This window comes from Copadichromis virginalis, linkage group LG4 (assembly GCF_057382275.1).
Source record: "Copadichromis virginalis isolate Kocher_CV1m ecotype Utaka linkage group LG4, C_Virginalis_male_GT1.1, whole genome shotgun sequence".
Classification (NCBI taxonomy): domain Eukaryota; kingdom Metazoa; phylum Chordata; class Actinopteri; order Cichliformes; family Cichlidae; genus Copadichromis; species Copadichromis virginalis.
In genome coordinates, this window is record NC_140621.1 from 12,632,557 (window position 1) to 12,653,434 (window position 20,878).

Here is a 20,878-nt window from a genome sequence, read left to right on the forward strand (position 1 = left end):
ATCATGACACCAGTAACAACCCAAATTCCTCCTAGTTTATTTGTTATATTAATAAGCCTGATGATAGCAGTGATTTAATTCAATTCCTTTCCTCTGTCTCTTTTAATAATGTTCCTTTAATCATTCAAATGCTACCCCGCCCAGCCTCCACACTCTCCTCTCCTCTTCCCAGCATCATCATCCTTTCCTGCCTTTCTCTTGCCTCACTTCCCTGTTCTCTTCTTTTTCACTTCATGCTCTGCCATCCACACTTCCTCACACCTCTAATCTCTTCCTTCTTTTCTCTGTTACAAATAAACCCCTCAACGTTTAGCTGTCACATTCACAATAAACACCTGAGGTGATGAAAATGTTTTTGAAACCAAGTGAATTCCCCAGAGGGTAACTTCATTAATTATTTGCCACAGAAATAAGAAAAGGTCAGAACTCAATTGTAGTTTAGCTGAACTTCCCTTGAGTCAGTAGGGATAGTAGTTTATCGCATTTTTAAAATTCGGTGGAGCTGATTGTAAGACAACCAGGAGCCAGCTCATCTATAACCCTGCATAGGTCTCATTGTCTGAGAGTGCGGGGAATACTATTGACCTGGAGATGAAAGCTAAACATTGCTGTTATGATACAGAAGTAATTTGAATGAATCACCAGGAGCGAGTCACCCTATCACCTGGATCTTTATTGAAAAGCAAAGAGTAAGTAAGCCTAGAAAATAGGTCAGTGTATGTCTAAGTGTGAATGTGTGGAAGTACTGGGCTTGAGGAAGGACCCAAGAGACCTTGCCCTGAAGGAAAAGGTAGAGGTGGGTAGAATAGCCAAACAGCTCAGGGAATGAGCAGCTCAGCTGTGCTGCGAGGACACCTGCTGGGCAAAGATTATCACTGCAGTTTGCTGTTACATTTAACGATGGTTTACTTCATTGATTGAATGTTTAAGGTCCCACAGACCTTATGTGTGTGTAAGGGTATGTGTAGAAATAATGACAATCCCAGAATTTCTCTCTTTTTTCCTTGAGACTAGTATTTTTTTCTCACCTCATTAAAATGTAACGAACAAAGTGAAACTTATAACCCATTTTGTGAAATGGATAAAATACAAGCTAATCAACACAAATCTGCTTAAAAAAAACTACTTATGGGCTATTTATGAAAAAAATTATTTAATTTGCCAAAAGGATGCTGGATAGCAGTAAATATCCAGTAGCAGAAGCACTGTAATGATGGATGTATTGACTGAGGAAGGATGCTGCTACATATTACACGAAGCTGTTTTTTCCAGCTGTGGTCTCATCTGAATAAAAGGTAATTGTGTTTTAAGGCACTTTGCATAGTGAGTGATGAGCAATTGTAGTATCTCTGTTTGTGTCCCATGTTAGAAGATCTGGACTAAATTAGTCCACATAAGATTACAAATCTCAGATATGTACATTTTGTTTACGTGTCTGGTATTTTTTCTTTAATTACTTCATTTTCCTTTTGTACATAAAAATGTGTTTCCATTAATGTAGCAAAGATATCCTTAAGGTTGTGTGGAGATTTCTTTTTTACATCGGTTTATGCTGCATTATGCATTATGTGAATTAGACACTCTCACTTACCTTTTGCTCACTGAGTCAGTGTGAACTGATTTCTTTTTTGGGGGTGGGGGCAGCCTGGAAAGAGGAAATCACAAATTAATGAACATGTTTGAAACGATGTGTGTCTGCAGGTGAACAGAGAAATCGTTTCTGGCCTGAAGTACCGTCAAGTGACCTACAGAAAAGGAGTGAGAAGTAAGTTCAGTCATGAAAAAAAGTGCTGGAACACACGTCTTAACCTTTGAATCCAAGTTAAGAGGTGGATCCTATTGCCACAGGTGTGTAAAATCAAGCATCTAGCCATGCAGTCTGCCTTTACAAACATTTCTGAAAAATGGGTAATTCTAAAGGGCTCACTTAATTCAAGCATGGTGCACCAAGTCAGTTCATTAAATTCTATCCCTCCTAAATATGTGACGATCATCTAAAGTGGTATTATTGCAAAGTGGAACCATTAAGTAACCATAGCAACTCAGCCACAAAGTGTCAGACTATGTAGAGTTAACGATGGGGGTAACCAACACGCTGATGACTCAGCGACTGCAGAGATCCAAACCTCCCCGGGCATTAACATCAGCACAAAAACTTTGTGCAGGGAGCTTCATGGCTGAGCAGCTTCTGCATATTGTCCATATATTGTGTTTGAATGCAACTAAACATCCATCAACAAAGACACTGAACATCAGTCAGTGAAATGGACTTGTGTTTCTATTTTTTATGAACAAAATATTGTATGTCACATACATATTGTACAAAAATAAAAGTACAGAAGGGTGAAAATGGCACCTTTGAAATGTTTGCACTGAATGCACAGATAGATTGTTAGAATCAGAGAAAAGGTTGTTAGAGAGCTACATGCTCTGTTTGCGTCTCTTCACAGTGAACAAGGCGGTGTACATGGTAGGAAGTTACGGCCCACGCGCAGGGGAGCAGGAGTTTCTTTGCCCGATCGATGAGGCAACTAAAGGCGTGATGTCCCGTGGCCAGTATCAGATCAAGTCCTGCTTCACTGATGATGACAAGAACGTCTACTTATCCTGGGAGTGGAACCTCAATATCAGCAAGGACTGGAATTAATCGATTGGGAGTGTGTGTGTGTGAGAGAGAGAGAGAGAGAGAGAGAGAGAGAGTGTGTGTGTGTGTGTGTGTGTGTGTGTGTGTGTGTGTGTGTGTGTGTGTGTGTGTGTGTGTGAGAGAGAGAGAGAGAGAGAGTCTGTGTGTGTGTGTTAGAGAGAGAGTAATAATTCTGCTCTCTTTCCTTCTTTCACGTCTATTCTTCATCCCCTCTTGTCTCTGTCATCTTCCGCCACATTTCATGAGAGCTACCTTGCAGTGGCCAAAACAAGAAGTTTTCTAACTCTCCTCTTCCACCTTTTCCCTCCTTTTCTGTTTAGTGCACTACACGCAGGCCTCCAGAAAACCACGAGTGACTGAGACTTTTAGAAAAGAGAATGCCCTCTTTCTCTGCTATTGTTCAGAGTTAACCACATGCTGAAATCTCCCTTTCCGCTTGCTTTCAGTTCCTTCCTCATGGCGTGTGTAGGCAAGTAATGAAAGGGTGTTTAATCCGTTCAAGGCACAAATCCAATAAAATATAAACATGGCAAAATCATTTTTATAGCTGAAGGGAAACAAACTCCAGAGACTGCTGTTGTGTCCAGTAAGTAAGGTGGATTTATTCTTTTTTATTTTATCATTATAGAGTTAACTGGGACAAGATGTCCTGAACAGCTTGCAGCAAACATTAGAACAGGTTTTCTTTTATAGCAACATCACAACAACAGTCGCCTCTAAGTGCTTTATAGTGTAAGGTAAAGACACTACAATATTAGAAAGAAAATCACACCAATTAAACAACCCCTATGAGCAAGCACTTGGCCACAGTGGGGAAGAAGAAACTCACTTTTAACAGGAAGAAACCTCCCGCAGAACCAGCAGGAGAGATTTCGGATTCACACATCAGAGCATTTCAGGTTTAAAAAGCAGAGATACAGACAAAAGAAGATGAGAGGGGCAGGCACATGCCGGTGACAGGAAAGGTTGTTTGGTCCATTCACAGAGTGAACTCGGCAGCAGGGACAGCTCATCGAGGCAATTAAGCACCAGATTAGCTGAAAAAACCTCAAAGTCACAAAGTGCACCTGTGGTACACTTTCCTCCTTAAAATTAGGGAGACTTACACTTCAAGATTGTATCTCACATTTCTGCTGCAAATGGTTGAGAAGCAACTACAGAAATATAAACAACTCAGAACCAGTTTAGAGTTTTCATCTGTTTCTAAGTAATACAGCGGCTGATGTCTGGGTGTCACTGGGTGGGAGAGAATAGGTGTGCTTATAACATGCGGGTTATAACAGTGTTATATACCAGTGAGGGACAAGATCATTGTTTACCCTGTCCATCCCTGATTTAATAGAATAGAATAAACCTTTATTATCCCACGGATGAGAAATTTCGGTGTTCGGTGTTTAACATTGTAAGCTTTAAGGATAAGAGATTTTTAGGTAGTAACTTTCTTTCTTTCTTTCTTTCTTTCTTTCTTTCTTTCTTTCTTTCTTTCTTTCTTTCTTTCTTTCTTTCAAGTTTCAATTTTCAATTTTTTAATTTTTTGGGACCAACACAATTTTTAGTGCACATACAATTAGAGATAAAATTAGAGGTTTTAACAGATAAATACTATTTATAAGTCTAATGTTATTTGTAATTGCTACCAGGGATAGGGTGGGTTAGAAAATAGCATTGCCAATCTATTACATCTTTAAAAAAAAGAACACTGTTGGTTTTTAATCATTTTAAAGAAAAAGCCTGGGGAACTGAAAGAAGGATCGCCTGTGGTGTACCTGCAAATGTTTTTTAAATGCAGCCAACAAAGTTAAAAAAGGAACAATTCAGTTTCAAATCATTATTAAATTAATAATTAAATACCTTTAAAGGTTAGCTTATGGCAGATTAACCTGTAGAGACCGGAGCAGAATTAGCACGTGTGACAGACAATGTGCTCAGTTTTTTCTCATTTAGCTGAAAAATGTTCCCAATGTTAGCTCAGTAAAATATAACATCAAACACTCACAAATATAGATCTTTGAACAGTTGGCTATGGTGGGGAGGAAGGAGGATGGCTGCATTAACGGGAAGAAACCTCTGCCGGAGGTTTCTTCCTGTTAATGCAGCCATCCACCAGGACCAGTTGGGAGTAGGAGAAAAGAAAGTAAGAACAGCACATATTTAGCATCACCCTTAAACATCTGTAATAATCTTGCACAAATGTAAATTGGCGCTATTTGTCGTGAACAAATGTGGGTACTTTGTATCAAAGTTTAGGAACTGTAGGTCCAAAATTTCGTGATTTTAAAGATACTGAAACAACAGGTGTCACAGCCGTACCTGCTCCCAACATACAGCAAACGTAATTGTGCCTCTGAACTGGCATCATACACTTAGAAACCCACAGGGCATTACTTGGAGTGAGAGACTGTGGCAGCAAAATAGGATACATTTTAATTAGGTGCATTTAGATCATTTAGATTCACTGAGACTGTATTTGCTGTCTTTCTTAACATCTCCGTTTTCTGTTTTCTCATATGTTTTTTTTCTGTTTTCTGTTATTGATTATAATAATTTTTCACATATTCTCTCTTCCCCTCATAATGGTGCGTCATCTCTCCTAAACCCAGATTACACTCCAACTAAAAAGGCCCGACCTTTTTGCCTTCGTTTTTCATACACATGCTGTTTTAACTTTTGTGTTTGCTATCGAAGCGCCAGTTCTCGCGAGACTTTGTGGCATGTTTTATTTGAAGGAGCAGACCAATGAACGACTGGAACTGAACTGTGTATATTGTAGAAAGAGATGCATGTAAGTCCTTAAGGATTTGATACGCTTATGAACTAAATTAAACCTTTCTAAACCTCTCTCTTATACCAAGGACGTAAGATGTGAATAATATTCAGCTTTCGAGCTTGAATGTGAGAGCAGTAAATCAAGGGATAAACTGGTGTCCCTTAAAAAATATGTACTATCATTATTGTGTCAAGTCTTTGGATATGATATTTTCATTGTAGCTGAACATATTGAACTCTGAAGTACCATTTGAGTGAATCATCGTGGTCTAAGACTAACTGTAAATGTTGGCTTGTTGGGTGTTGCATGGTTTAGCAAGAATCTCTCTTTCTTTTTTTAAGGATTTAATGTGATTAAAAGAAAAAAAAATATTAGCGATGCGATATCCAGATGTCAGTAGTGGTCGTATACTGCGGATACAGTATTTACGGGAACCATTTGTAAGGCACAGATAGCAGAAAGGAAAAAAAAAGTTTTCTGGATCTGATGCCTCAGCCTGTAACAATCAAGTGCTGCATCTTTAAATATTGGTGTCAAATCTAGTATCCTGTATCTTTTAATAAAGGTAATTCAAACCGAGCTTTTTGTTTGTCTTAAACCCAAGTCTGCTTTGCAGAAATTGAATAGCAGGTAACTAAGTTGTTCTCGTGACACGCTCATGTATTTTCACGCGATCGTGTTGATTTTTTCCAAACATGGTGCTGTTCTTTATGGCCAAACATCTTCACTTTAGTGTCGTTTGCCTAAAGGACATTGTTCCAGAAGTATTGTGGTTTGTTCAGATGTAACTTTGCAAACATAAGTCAAGCTAAAATGTTGATTTTATTGGAGCTTTCTCCTGGCAACACTTCCAAACACGCCACATTTGTTCATTCTTTATCTAATTATACTGTCATGAACTTTTATATGCTAACTGTGGCCGGCAGAGATATAGCTGTTGGATTTTTTGCAGGTTCCTCGAACATTTCACAGTCTAACCTTGGGAGGAATTTGCTGGGACACTCTTTGGAAGATTGTGGAATTGTCAATGGTCCAGACCAGCAAACTGCCAAAGCTTCTCCGTTCAGAGTTTCTCACACTTCCTGATGATCTGTGAATCAAGTGCATGTTATTAGCAGCACCTGGCTCCTACTTATTCCTTAATTTCTACAAAAACATTAAGGGTGTGAAACTCATTTTCACAGGACTGTAACAGGGTTGGGAAATTAGAACAAAACAGCCTTTTTTGTTCAGATTTAGCGCATTGCATTGATTTGCATATCATTTTATTATCAATTGGTCTTGAAAACACATGGCAAAGTTTAAAGAGAAAAAAAAGAAGCACAGGAACACATGCCTGATACCATTTTTAATATACATAGAGGGAACAACATGGCCAGTAGGACCTCCAGAAAGTACAGTGCTTCAACACAGCTACATACTTTTTTTCTTCTCTGAAACACAGGCGCTAAATGGCTCATTACAAACCCCTCCAAGTCTAAACGCACTTTAAATCCATCTTCAAGTATCCATGTCTCTGTTTCCTTACTGACACTTTACAGCTTCTTGATTTTTGTTGGGCAAAATGACAAGCAGTACAGTCCACACTATTTACATATGTAAGATGGCCTCGCTTGTCTGCTTATCCATTCATGAATCAGTCAGTCACGGCGGTGGTGGTGTTGTTGCTGCTGAGGGCCTGCTCTAGCAGGGCTCGCTGGGCGGAGGCAGGCAGGTAGAGGAAGGAGTAGACCAGCGCCAGCAGCAGCAGAGCCAGCAGCAAAAGGAGACCCCAGTCCGACGTAATTATAGGCTCATCACAGCGAGCCTGCAAAAATGACTTATTATGCATGGTGGAGAGGCGGCTTAAAATACTCACGGCAGTCTCAGAAAGTAATCCTACAGAAATAAATGCAAGGTCAGAAAAATTACACCTCTCAGAGTTGGAAAAAAATGAATACCGCTTATATAAGCTGTGTCCTTCACGCTTTATCCAAATGATATAAAATAAACGGTATCTAGACAGCCTGCCTTGTCACGTCTCTGGGCAAAAAAAAAAAAAAAATCAGTTTGAGAAAAGACCTGTAAAAATGTTCGTATTATGGCCGGCAAAGACTTTTGCACCAAACTCAAAGTGGTGCAGAAAAGATCAAAACAGTTCTAAAAAGAAAAAATACATCCAAGATAGAGAAAGCTGGTTAGAAATTAAGCAAATCCAGAGCAACAAGGAATCTTTAGATATCTTTTTTCACACAATCCACAGTAAGGATGCTGAAAAACTTCCTCTTACAATATCAGTATTGATGCTTGCCTCCTGCACAGTATCTGCCAGCTCATCCTCTCTCTGACTGAAGCCTTTGTGTTAGTGCCACGTGCATCTGTGTGTAAGCATGTGTGCCTTCTTATCGGAGTGCATGATCTGCTATGACATGTTACGAAACAATAACCAGAAAAACAGCATCACAGCAGCACGACTGTATCCAATTCTCCAGCATTTGACTCAACGCACACACCAATTATATAATAAGTCTTCATCCTCTTAGCTCAACACACATTATTACCTGTCTGCGTTCAGGGATTACTCTCTGGAAGAGCCTGTGCTTTATTCAACCAATGTGTTTCAGCACGTAATGTTCCAAAGAGTCTTCACTTACTATATTTGTCACGGCGGGGTGCGCCGATGTGTGCGGAAACAGGACCCAAAAGCAGATGATGACGAGGAATAGTAATGATTAACAGAAAAGTGAACCTTTATTGCGATGACGGCAGGAAATGAACCAAGAGACCAAAGCAAACAGGCAAAACACTAAGAAACAAAACACTAAAGGTACTAAGACCAAAAACTATAACTATGACCGAGGTGGAAAATAAACAGGCTAAGACTATGACTGTAACTCTGGTGGGAATAAACAGACGAACTGACAATGGCATGAAGAAAACAAAAGGCTTAAATACAGACATGAGGTGATCAGGGGAAGTGGCGACACATGGGGGAAAACAGCTGACAGACATAAACCTAATGACAGGACCAGGAGAGGAAAGCTAAATACAATGAACAAAGAACACATGACATTGTCAGAATAAAACAGGAAATGACAACACAACTTAACAGACCTAATACGTGATGAAATAAATAGAAAACCCCAAAACATAGAAAACCCAGGAACAATAACTGCCTAAACTAAAGGCAAATAGGAAATAACACAAACTAATAACATATCAAAAAATACAAAGAAAACTCAGAGTGCTGGGTCGGAGACCCAGCCTGTGACAATATTAGCTTTGGACCCGTGAGGAGGTCAAAGCGTGACAAGATGGAGAAACGTTTTCTTCACCCCATCTCTGAATCTGAGCCCTTTGTCTTCGTCCTCTCGCACGTCCTTGCTCAGGTGCCCTCCAATGCCCCTGGATGTGCCGGGGCAGACTTGAACAAAGCGCATAAACAAAACGTGGCATTTCATTACCTCAGCTGCTCACAATACTGGATTGTCACATGGACCCATCAGATTAAAGTCCCGAGGTGAAGGTGAGGGATTATGAACATCACAGTAACTGTGGACTGACCTGAAACGGTACCACAGGGCAATAAATAAATAATAAAATGAGACAAATGCAATAAACATAATCCGCTCACTCCAGTCCAGATGACAAGCTGTTTGATAAGATAAGATAAGATAACCTTTATTAGTCCCACACGTGGGAAATTTGTTTTGTCACAGCAGGAAGTGGACAGTGCAAAAGTTATGAGGCAAAAATTAGAATACAATAAGAATAAATACAGTACACAACTGTACAGAATAGAATAAAATAAAATACTATATACAGTAGAATAAAATAAAATAAATATACAATAAGATAAAAATAGAATACAAATACAAATACTATATACAACTGAGTAAAAATACAACGATGACAGAAAGGATTATTGCACTTAGTATTATTGCATATGTATGGATGTGTGTGCTTGATCAGTTAAAGTCTTTATTATGGAGTCTGACAGCAGTGGGGAGGAAAGACCTGCGAAATCTCTCCGTCCCACACCGTGGGTGCCGCAGTCTCCCACTGAAGGAGCTGCTCAGTGCTGTCACAGTCTGCTGCATGGGGTGGGAGATGTTGTCCATCAGGGATGACAGCTTAGCTTAGCAGTTCTCCTGTCACTCACCACCTCCACTGGGTCCAGAGGGCATCCTAGAACAGAGCTGGCCCTTCGGATCACCCTGTTCAGTCTCTTCCTGTCCCCAGCAGAGATGCTGCCGCCCCAGCAGACCACACCATAAAAGATAGCAGAAGCCACAACAGAGTCATAGAAGGTCTTCAGGAGTGGGCCCTCCACTCCAAACAACCTGAGTCTCCGCAGCAGGTACAGCCTGCTCTGCCCTTTCCTATAGAGGGCGTCTGAGTTATGAGTCCAGTCCAGTCTATTGTTCAGATGAACACCAAGGTACCTGTAGCTGTCCACAGCCTCAATGTCCATACCTTGGATGTTCAGTGGTTGCAGTGGAGAATGCTTGTGCCTGCGGAAGTCTACCACCAGTTCCTTGGTTTTACTGGCGTTGATCTGGAGGTAGTTCAGCTGGCACCAGTCCACAAAGTCTTGAGTCAGTCCTCTGTACTCCTTGTCGTCCCCATCAGTGATGAGGCCGACTATTGCAGAGTCATCAGAGAACTTCTGCAGGAAGCACTGGGTGGAATTGTGGGAGAAGTCTGCAGTGTAGATGGTGAAGAGGAACGGAGCCAGAACCGTTCCCTGTGGGGCCCCCGTACTGCAGACGACCCTGTCCGACACACAGCCCTGAGTCCTCACATACTGTGGTCGGTCGGTGAGGTAGTCCAGGATCCAGGTAGTGAGGTGATGGTCCACTCCAGAGTTCTCCAGCTTGTCCTTTAGAACCGATTTGATTTGATTTGTAACTGTTCAAAGTTTTCAATACAGTTGTCATAGGGCTAAAAACCAAACATCAGGAAGCTTCTTCCTCACTCTCTTCGCTTGGCTTGGTAATAAAATCACAGGTGAACCAATAGCGTGCCTATAAATAATATAGATGCTTTATCTAAAATACCACATCTTTAAATCCTCTGATGAAGGACAAGTATTTCCCATTCATTCTCTCTACTCTTTGTGCAGACGTCTTGAGCTATTCCTGATTTCTTTATAATTTATTTTACTTCCAGACTTTCTTATCATTTATTAAGGCAGTGGTTCCAAAACTTTTTTTGCTAGGGCCCCCTTTGTTTTACAAGAAAAATGTTTGTGCGCAACACATAATTTGTTCCCACCTCTGTATTTGATTCTTGGAAAAATACCAACGATAACACAATTTGACAGGAATAAAATATTATTTTTGCCCCAAAAAGCTGATTCACAAAGAGCTGTTAGCTGAAAACTTGACATATCCTGGCCATATGTGCAGTGGATCCTTGATAAATTTGAGGAAAGTGGACAAGTGACGGATGAGAAAAGCAACAGCGGGCTTCTAAAAAATATCTGCACCAGCTGAACTGTATTTGAAAGTCATGTTCTTAGGAAATAGAAAGACATTCAGACCTGATTCGTGACCTGAGAAATCTGTCTGTTCACTTGAGCCATCTACTGTTCACTGAAGCCTCACCATAAATGGTCTCTATTAGAAGGGTGGCTATAAAGAAGCCATTTTTAAAGAAGCGAAACAGGGGAAAAAGTCTGAGGTAAAAACCCAGCACACTGGACTGGACTGAAAGAAAGCAGGTCTGAAGGAGTGATGAATCCAAACTGGAAATCTTTGGTTCAATATGTAGGTCAGGAGAGAGTAACAACAGGCAGTATCTACAGGATCTTGTTGAAATTATGAACACAGAAACGTATGGTCAGATATTGATCCACCACGCATCCATCTGGAAAGCATCTGATTGGCAACAGCTTCATTTTTCAGCATGACAATGATCGCAAACACACATACTGTGCGGTAAAGGCATACCTGGATAGAAAAAACACACTGGAGAACTATTCCTGAAGACTGCTTAAAGAAATTACAAGAACCCTGCCTAAGACAGTTAAAACTGTGTTGAACAATAAAGGTGGTATTATCAAATATGGAGTTTCACGCTTGTTACAATTGTATAAACTGATACATATCTCGTATACTGTATTTCTCTGTATGTTTTAAAAGGTCTCCTATTTCAAATTTTCCAAGCAAAATATGAAGAAATAAGGGGCGGTTCAAGACTATTGCACAATACTGGAGACTTTTAATCCTTGAACAAAGTAAACCAGCAACGAGGTGAATCATAAAATGTTTGTAAACGTAAATCGTTCATGTATGGTGAAATAAACACCGTCATACACGGGTGGTGGCGCTGTGCACCTTTTAAGCTAGTCTGACGACCCAAAACACGCACGAAGAAGATGAAGCGCATGCGCAGTGCAGTGCGTCACAAGCGGCTATGTTTACATCTGTTGAAAACATTTATCACTTTTTGGGTCCTTATTAACGGTAAGTTTTCCGGTTATATTAACTATGATAAGAAAGCCCTATAACCGGGCTTTCTTATTCAGAAAACATATTTTATCATACAACACAGGTTAGTTGTCTTATGCTAATAGCAAACCACTAGTTAGCAAACTAGTGGGCGCATGATTTACTGCCACACGCGCAGGTGGATGGGATGCTCTCACGGCCAAGGAAACGTCCTCGAATATAAGACAGGCTACGGCCACCGGTCTGTTCTCCTCACAGCCGTAAAGATGGTTTGGCGCACTGCGGTTGAGGCTCTGGAGGCTTTTTTGAAACTACATAAACGTTCAGGACCTTTCGACCTTTTAACTCCTCCATTCTGGGTCAAATCTGATCTTTTTTTTTTTAAATTTGACAGCAGTAATAATAAATAATTAAACATGAATGTTATTGTTTTACCCTGAAATTCGACGCATTTTCTGAAAGTTACACAAAATACGCAAAATGAAAGTTGAATCCCAAAAATATTGTTGTACACCAAGTCTATTCAGGGTCAAAATTGAGCTGTTTCTTTTCAGATGAATTTCAGATCTAAACCTGGAAAACCGTACATGTCAGGTCTGTGTGTATTTCTTATGGGAGAGCGCTGACAGAGGTGAAGGCAGAAGCTTGATTCAGTCATGAGAACTGTCACATCTGCCCAGTTTCCCAGAGAGACAGGCACCTGCTGGTTTTTAAAGGATCGTGGAGGACTCTTCAAACAGTGTAATAGTAAAACACCATAATTTTGCACATAAGGAGTTCAAACATAGGGTGCCTTGAGAGATTGTACCTTGACACAGACACGAGCATGGTAGTAGGTTGATGAGCACTGTTGCATCAGAGCAAGGTTTCTGGTTTAACTCCTGCAGGGCTGTTCTGCATGGAGTTTGTATGCTTGACCAGCTCTAGAGGTACCTGGACTGAGTTTCCATCAGGTCCTCAAGCTTCCTTCCACAGTCCAGAAACATGCATGTCAAGATAATGTGCTGTATGAATGTGTACTTAAGATGTTAGAAGACCTTTGAGTGATCAGTAAGCCTAGAAAAGTGCTGCACGAGCACAGCTATGTTGCATATCTATGCTGGTACTTATGCTTTGCACCTGCAAGCACAAGTATGCATAATGTAACAACAAAAAACTTAAAATCCATTTATTCCGAGTTAAATGAGATTAAAGCAGAAATCAAAGAAAGTTGTGAGAAACACTTGTGCAAGACCCAAACATGCAAGGTTTCATTCCACTGCCTGCTAGTTTATACTAATCAAGTTTTATGCTCTATAATTTATTGACTGTTGAATTAATATAAGTGGCAGCTATGAGGTTTTTTTATACTGGTGAGAGGAAAGTCTTTAGTACTGTACTTCAAATAAACCCTCAGTGACATGTGTCACGACAGCGACTTTGTCCCTGCAGGCCTGCAGCGCTTGTGCCAGTTAATCACTGCACACGATGAGCACGGAGCCCGCTAGCCTGGAGAGCCTGCGTGTACTGTATCACAGTGATGACTACATCGTGGTGGACAAACACTGGGACATCCGCATCGACAGCAAGATGTGGTACGAGACGAACACCGTACAGGCACAGCTTCGCCACCGCTTCCCTCAGCTGGCTGACCCACGCACCTACTATGGATTTCGGTCAGAATCCCTTTACTTCCTCTGCACTTGTCAGATGTTCTTGGTAGCAGGAGTAGTCTTATTGTTTTCCTCGTCTCTCACAAGGTTCTGTCATCAGTTGGATTTCTCCACAAGTGGAGCTCTTTGTGTTGCCCTGAATAAAGCTGCCGCTGGCCGGGCTTACCGCTGCTTCAAGGACCGCACCGTGACCAAATTCTACCTCGCTCTGGTATGGGCTGCAAATACAGTGAAACACATGCAATTGTGTTCTGACACTTTAATGAATTTAATGAGTTTTTAAGCGTTTTTTTGTTTGTTTGGCTGTTGTTGTTTTTTTGCTGTTAGAGTCCCTTAATCCATAGCATAATTACTGACAAAGATAAAATATTTTTTATCTTTCAGAATTTGATAAATAAAAATAGAGTAAAAAAAAAATGATAACAGGAAATAATATAATAAGAGTAAAAGAGATAAGGATACAGTAAGTCAGATGGCGCATGGGACATAGAAATGTACAAGATCTGCTGGATAAATTATAACGAGCTCATGTAAGCACTTATATGTGAGGAAGAATATTTTAAAATTGATCCTGTACTTCACAGGAAGCCAGTGCAACGATTTAAGAAGATGATCACGTTTCTGTGTGCCTGTCAGGGGTCTAGCAGTTGCATTTTGAAAGAGCTGCAGTTGTGTTATAAGTGTTTTGCAGTAATCCAATCTGGATGTAATAAAAACATGAATGACTTTTTCTAGTTCAGAATTAGAAAGAAATGGCTTAACAGCTGCTCTGATCTGTGCGTCTAATTTAAGAGAGGAATCAAACAGAACAATTAAGTTTTTTTTTTCTGAGGCTTAAGAAATGATGCCAGCGATCATTATCTGAAGTGATAGTGGAAACTAGGGCTGGGCCATATCATACCGTTCACTGTAACACCGGTATAATGTCGGGCAATGATAGGAAAATGAAATATCGCGATAGAATATGGGTAAAACGTGCATGCGCAGTGCCTTTGTTTTCATACGCACATGGCGGAAAAAGCATGGCGGCGACGGAGAATGAGAAGGGTGAAAGCCGATCGTTGAATTAAATGGATGAACCAGAACTGGTTTGTAAAATTGCTGCAACTTCAGTGGTGTGGAACTGGTTTACCTTTCGTCCGTCAGATACACAACAAAGCACTATTTTTGGTAGAGCGTGCTAGCGGGCCGTCGTTATTACCGTGTTTTTTTGGAAAATACGGCACACTTAAAATCAATCCTTTGATTTTTCTGAAAATCGACAGTGTACCTTATAATCCCGTGTGCCTTATGTATGAATTCTGGTTGTGTTTACTGACCTCGAAATGATTTTATGTACACGGCGCTCAAAAATCTGTCAAATGTTTTAGTATGACTTTGCTAAGCTACAAACCCGCACCGTCAGAGCATGACGGCTATCGTAGGCAGGAGCCTCGCGGAGTGATACGTACTGTGCTTCAACATAATAGTAGGGCTGTGCGATATGACCAAAATCTCATATCCCGATATAAGACATCTATCGTCCCATAACGATATAAATCACAAAAATTTAACATTTTCTGTAAATTCTGTGAATCTCGTGCAGCTCGACTTGCGTGAAGTGTTTCCAGCTGGGCGTCGTGTACCTGGAATTGAGTGTTTTAACCGATGCATGAAACGATACATTTAGACATAAGTTGTAACGGCAGCCGTTTTCTTTGTGAGTATTTATTAAACAGTGTACTGCAGGGAAAAGCCTGTTCTAACGTTTGAGTCTAAGGTCTATTTTTTAGCACCTGACGGCTCTTTTTTAATTCTCACCCGTAAATACTCGGCATACTGTTTCACTTGATTCAGTTTATTTTGAAAAGTCTCAACAGGATCTTGAGCTTTATTGTGAAAGGTTTATGTGGAAAATAACCTCTTTTTAAGTTTTGTGGATATTATACATGGTTATGCTGAGGATGTGTCGGCCAATTTCCACTGGAAATGCCTTTTGGTTAAACTGTCAGCAAGGAATTTGCATTTGCACGGTAAAATTTTTATATAACTTTAATGCACATAAAAACCAGCTGCTTGTTTAAGTGAAAATACGTTGATGGGTTTTTTTTTTACACTAATAAAGTTGTGGAGTTGTAAAGTAATTTGTCTAGTGTCAATTATATCGTTATCGCAAATTTTCAAAAGTATATCGTGATAAATATTTTTGGTCATATCGCCCTGCTCTAGTGGAAACTGTAACTGCCTGATGAATCACTAAAGTTTCAGTTTTATTTTAAGGTAGATGTCAGGCTTCGCAAAAGAAAACAAAAGAGGAAGAAGGCCTTGAACCGGCCACAGTGTGGGTCATCAGATTCAGGCTACTTCCCTAAACTATTATGAGTAAGCTAACTAATAGAACCAAAATTTCCAGCTCAATTAATGATTAATAGGACCTGACGAGTACTGCCGAGTTAAGGTAGAGCAGGCAGAGAGACAGAAAGAGAGCTGACCTTCTGTTCTTTGACCAATCAGCACGAGGGATGAATGAGAGAGGAAGGAGAGCAGGTTAACAAGGATTGCAGAAAAGAACAATAACCAGATGATGGATGTGCGGGTGCTCTGAGACACGTGTCAGTGAAAATACACTTTTTACTTTCCAGATACGTGGGGCGGTCGAAGGAGAGACACACACTGTGGACTTCTCCATCGGCAAGAACTCCACGGAGGGAAAAACACATATGATGTGTGTTGAGGGAACAGAAGGTACTTAAACTTGGCTTGGTTTGAGTCTTGTGAGTGTGAACAACAATGAGTAGAGACTCTGACATTTATTCCATCTGGACATCGTGTTGAAAGTAAATCATTAATTTCCAGCAGTTGTTTGAATTATATTCTGTTCTTTCCTTCTGTGGTCAGGTTGTGAGAACCCCAAGCCTTGCCAGACTGAGCTCTTAGTGTTAGAATATGGGTTATATGACGGAGACCCTGTTACCAAGGTGCTGCTGCAGCCTCTCACTGGTAATTGCATTTGTTTCAAAGGAGAAATGAAGATTTTCTTCTTGCAGAGGAAAGCTTAGCTTCCATGTAAAGATGGCAGTGCCAGGCCTGGGTTTTTGTGTTTGTTTGTTTTTTTTTAAACTGTAACATTCATTTAGAAAGAGGCAAACACTTCCTAAAAAGTCACCCTCCCGCTGCCGCTCAATTTTCCTTTTCTTCTCAGGTCGAACCCACCAGTTAAGGGTCCACTGCAGCGCTTTAGGCCACCCTATTGTCGGGGACTTCACCTACAGCTCGGGAACAGACAACTCCCCGTACCGCATGATGCTGCACGCACACCTCCTCCACATTCCCCTCGAACCTCAGCCACTGCGCGTCACTGCCGGAGACCCTTTTGTCCCAGCGGTTGATCCCAAGTGGCTCCCGCAGTGCTCATTAAGGACACTAGATGCCACTGTGGAGGCCCTGATACACCGCAGGGAGGAGGAGGACAGGAAGATTAAAAAGGAAGAGCAAGAGAGAGCGAGAAAAGAAGAGGAGGATGAGAGGAGAAAACGAAGCAAGGAGCAGAGCACCGAGGAGGAGAGTGAGGAGCAGAGGAGACAGTGCCAGCAGTGGCTGAGTGAATGGGCTGGAGATTGATTTATTATTACTATTATTATCATTATTACTTTTCATGGGTTTCGCGTCTCCTTGTGCATGTTGAGCATGCATTTTATTTGAGTGTCCACATCTGTTTCATTTCAGCTGCATCTTGGTGGTTTAACTCCTTTACGTTCTCACAAACAAGTTAAGATCACAAAAAGGCATGTGTGAACATAGTTTATGCTGCACTACTGGAATGTCCACACTATACCCACTGCAAGCTGCGAAACAAGTGCCTTGCTCAAGGTCAAGTTAATAAGAGTTCCTTGTTGCTTATTTAATTTTAATGTGCCAACATTATAAGAAATTGGCCTTTTTCTGAACTACAAAAGCAGATGTTAGTTTCTCCCAGAAAAAAAAAACTGTTTTTAAACTCGTGTGATTGGTTATTTATGATACAAAGCACTGACATGCATGAAGTCCCACATGAAACATACTGTATCTGTAAACACTACTCAGCATCCTACCCAGGACTTTAATGTTTGTGGGCAGTTTTACAGCTTTATGTCTGTTTTAGTCCAGTACAAATACCCTCACTTGCCACTTTGTTAGGTACACCCATTCAGCTGCTCATTAATGCAAATATGGGATCAGCCAATCGCATGTCAGCAACCCAGTGCATTTAGGCACGTCAACATGGACAGAAAGACCTGCTGAAATGCAAACTGAGCATTTTAATGCTTTGGAAGCAAAAATGGGCCCAATCTGGTACTAGCAAGGTGTATCTAACAAAGTGGCCAGTGAGTGTACAGAGCACTGATGTGGTGTACAAAGTTCATCTGTCTACTATTTCTAATAATGGCATGAAAAATTTCTATTTTTCACACTATTATTCTACAATTTTGGGGGGATTTTCCCCCTTAAAATCCCATCAAGTACCACAAACAACATTTGAATTTCAAACTGGTATATATGATTAAAAACTTGGGATCAGCTATATTTATGACTTTGATTAAGAAGCAGGGTTTGAACATGCCAATAAAATGAATAAAAGTACCTGGCTGCCTGATGTGTTTTTTTCCCCCTCACTTCATGTTTGGATCCTGCTGATCAAATATAATGAAGAGTTGTGTAATAGATGAAATCTAGAAGTGTAAAAACAACAACACTGCGGACTGAATTGTTAGATTTGCAAACCAACACAATTTCAATCAGTGAAAAACCGTGTTGTGACACAAATGCCCTTACACCCCGAGCTGTGGCGTCCTCAGTGGATCAGGCTCGTTCTGGTGCATTCCACGGATCCTGGACTGGCTTTCAATCTTGGAAGTTTGGAGGCTGGATCAACATCTTGGTTTACAGTCATGTTGCTCGAGCAGCTCATGAGTATGTTTTGCATGTAGTTGGGGACTGTCAGTATTTGGGAGTTTGCTCGGTCTGCAGCAGTGTTTGGGTAGGTGGTCCATGTCAATATTAGAAGCACATAAGACCCAGGACCCAAGGTTTCCCAACAAATTGCTGCTGAGGTAATTAAAAACTTCTTTTTAGTCCAACACAATTGTCCATCAAGTTAAAAAAACAAATTCCAATCAATGTGTCTGAAATAACAGAAAATGATGGTTATTATCAGTTGCAACCAGTGTTGGGGAGTAACGGAATACATGTATCTTTCTTGTTACCTGATTTTCTAAGGACACTTGTGATGTTTGGCTCTTGCAACGTACTTGGCACTATGTTTTTGTTATCAGTGTCTAGCAATGCTCACATGGAAATGAACTTTGATTGCATTACATTTAACTTTCACAAATATGCTCATTTGGGAAAAAAAGGTTTTAGTGAAAATAGTTGCAAAGCGTTTATGTGAGGGGCAGCTCCACCTAACAGTAACACCTCTGACTGCCTGAGACAATTTTCTCAAGCTAGTTTATATCTAGCTTTTCCCTTACACCTAGTGGACACAGACAGACGGGTGGTATATGTTTGAAAATGTAAAAAGAACTGTTTTGCGGGGCCACTTCAAAGGATCAGTAATGAACAAGTTCTTCTATACCCTCCCATCCTGCTGTACAAACTGAAAGAAGCCTCTTTTGTTGTTTTTTTATTTATTTACAGAAATGATAACACAGTTCAGTAACATAAGTTTATAAAGTGCAGTGCTAAAGAAAGGCCAGTTAAATCTAAATTTAACTGACTCCCCATAAGCGAGATCTGAATGACAAGAGAAGGGCTGCTGAGATTGTGGAGTAACCGGGAGGAGATCAAGACGTTCAAGCATTGATAGAGAATCTTCTCCAATGTTCCTGAAGAGGGTGGCCTCTGTCTGGAGTGCATTGGGTGCAGCAGAGGAGGCCAATAATGCAGATGAATTCATGAGAAGAAGGGTTGGTCTGATTTTCTTGAAGACCGGTGCAGAGGTTACCTGGTGAAAGGAATGACACTGAGGCTGAGTGGGCAAGGAGACGGCTTCACACTGATTCAGAAAAATCTATTTTCTGCTCCTCCTTTGAGAGCGACTTCCACTGTGAATAGAAGATCACAAGAACACACTGTCAGCTCGTATACACAGCCACACTGCTACTACACATGACTACAGGACAGCTGGTACACATGCACATTAACAGATGCATAAATATATTCAGAGTTACACACTTACTCTCTCTCCCACAGCTGCATTCACAGCTGCACTGTTACTGATATTTAGCTCTGCTTTGACCTTTGGCCTCTGCTCTTTAAGGTACAGCATGAAGGCATTTGGGGGCTTCTTAATGTAAGCCTGGTCTGTACCCTGTTTGGTTTGATGCTTGCTGCTTCAACAGGAATAAAACCCAGAGTGAGAGCATGTGTTACCACCGTGTACAACTGTGAGGAAAGTACTTTAAAAACACGAGTAACGCTGTGAAACTGAATGTAAGGCGACACCATTAAAGGAGGCTGATTTTAATAATTCACACACACATCTGCAGATAAATGACAGATACCTGCAGATCAGTGAGAAAACGCAGCAGAGAAACTGACTTTGGAGCGCAGCTGTGGGGTGGAGGAGCTGGAAGAACAGCTGCTGTTGTTGCCGATGGGATGTTGTTTACAGGCAACTGATACAGTAGATTGTGTGGAGAGATGGAGAAGGACAAAAATCCATAATACTGACACTTAGTCCAGCATTTCAAAGACTAATAATGATAAACAGCACAGAAACATGCAAACTAAACAGTTTTTCTTTCATTAGCCTGAAGCATCCAACAGGTTCAAGCACCTTTATCAATAAAAATCTAACGACAACTGTCTGAGTGTCTCACCTGTCCTTGGCTAGCTGTGCCTGGCTGACTGTACATGTGAGATGGCTGCATGGTGATTGGAGCAACTATACATGAACGTTGGTGCTCAGACAGAAAAGGAGCGGATCTCAGGAGGGTGTAGGTAACAGATCCTCTACTCTGCCTGCTGCTGGGTGAGGCAGGGCAGCTGGTCCAGCAGGGAAAGCAGGAGGAGGAGGTGGGGAAAAGGGAGTGGGAGGGTTGGATGTTTCCCCCAAAATATTAACAAACACATCTTCAAGAGTGCAAGGCACCCTTTCTGACTTCATTCTTTCCCAAATACGACCCAGCTCTTCCCTGATGTCCATTTTTGGGACAGAGGGTTTATGTGCTGCTGTTCTGTGTCTGGGATCCTGTGACAAACATTCGTAGAAATTTGATCCTCTTAGACTGGGACGGACATCTTATATAATACAGAACTAAACTAAGGACTAGTATTTTGTGCAAACAGTTGACTAGTAATTACTCGTTCATGTCAGGTGGGTGGTAATTACTACAAGTCACTGCAGTGAAAGCACAGATGC

At 40.9% G+C, this 20,878-nt stretch overlaps 2 protein-coding genes across 3 annotated transcripts in view; both read left to right on the forward strand.

Moving 5' to 3' along the window:
* Positions 1–5,990, forward strand: part of arhgdig (Rho GDP dissociation inhibitor (GDI) gamma) — a 33,928-nt gene extending 27,938 nt beyond the window's left edge. Inside the window, exons 5-6 of the mRNA XM_085453645.1 lie at positions 1,702–1,765; positions 2,451–5,990. Of these exons, the coding sequence (XP_085309771.1) occupies positions 1,702–1,765; positions 2,451–2,647 (261 nt within the window). The 3' untranslated portion in view covers positions 2,648–5,990. The remainder of the gene's footprint in view (positions 1–1,701; positions 1,766–2,450) is intronic.
* A 5,786-nt stretch (positions 5,991–11,776) lies between these two features.
* rpusd1 (RNA pseudouridine synthase domain containing 1) lies at positions 11,777–18,097 on the forward strand. 2 transcript variants are annotated; one of them, XM_085453647.1, is made up of 6 exons: positions 11,777–11,860; positions 13,260–13,500; positions 13,585–13,708; positions 16,119–16,221; positions 16,375–16,476; positions 16,679–18,097. In XM_085453647.1, the coding sequence occupies exons 2-6, from the start codon at positions 13,313–13,315 to the stop codon at positions 17,095–17,097; spliced, it is 936 nt and encodes a 311-aa protein (XP_085309773.1). In that variant the 5' UTR covers positions 11,777–11,860; positions 13,260–13,312; the 3' UTR covers positions 17,098–18,097. The 2 variants fall into 2 exon arrangements, with proteins under 2 accessions (XP_085309773.1, XP_085309772.1); XM_085453646.1 differs by having other exon boundaries at positions 13,277–13,500.
* The last annotated feature ends 2,781 nt before the right edge of the window (positions 18,098–20,878 follow it).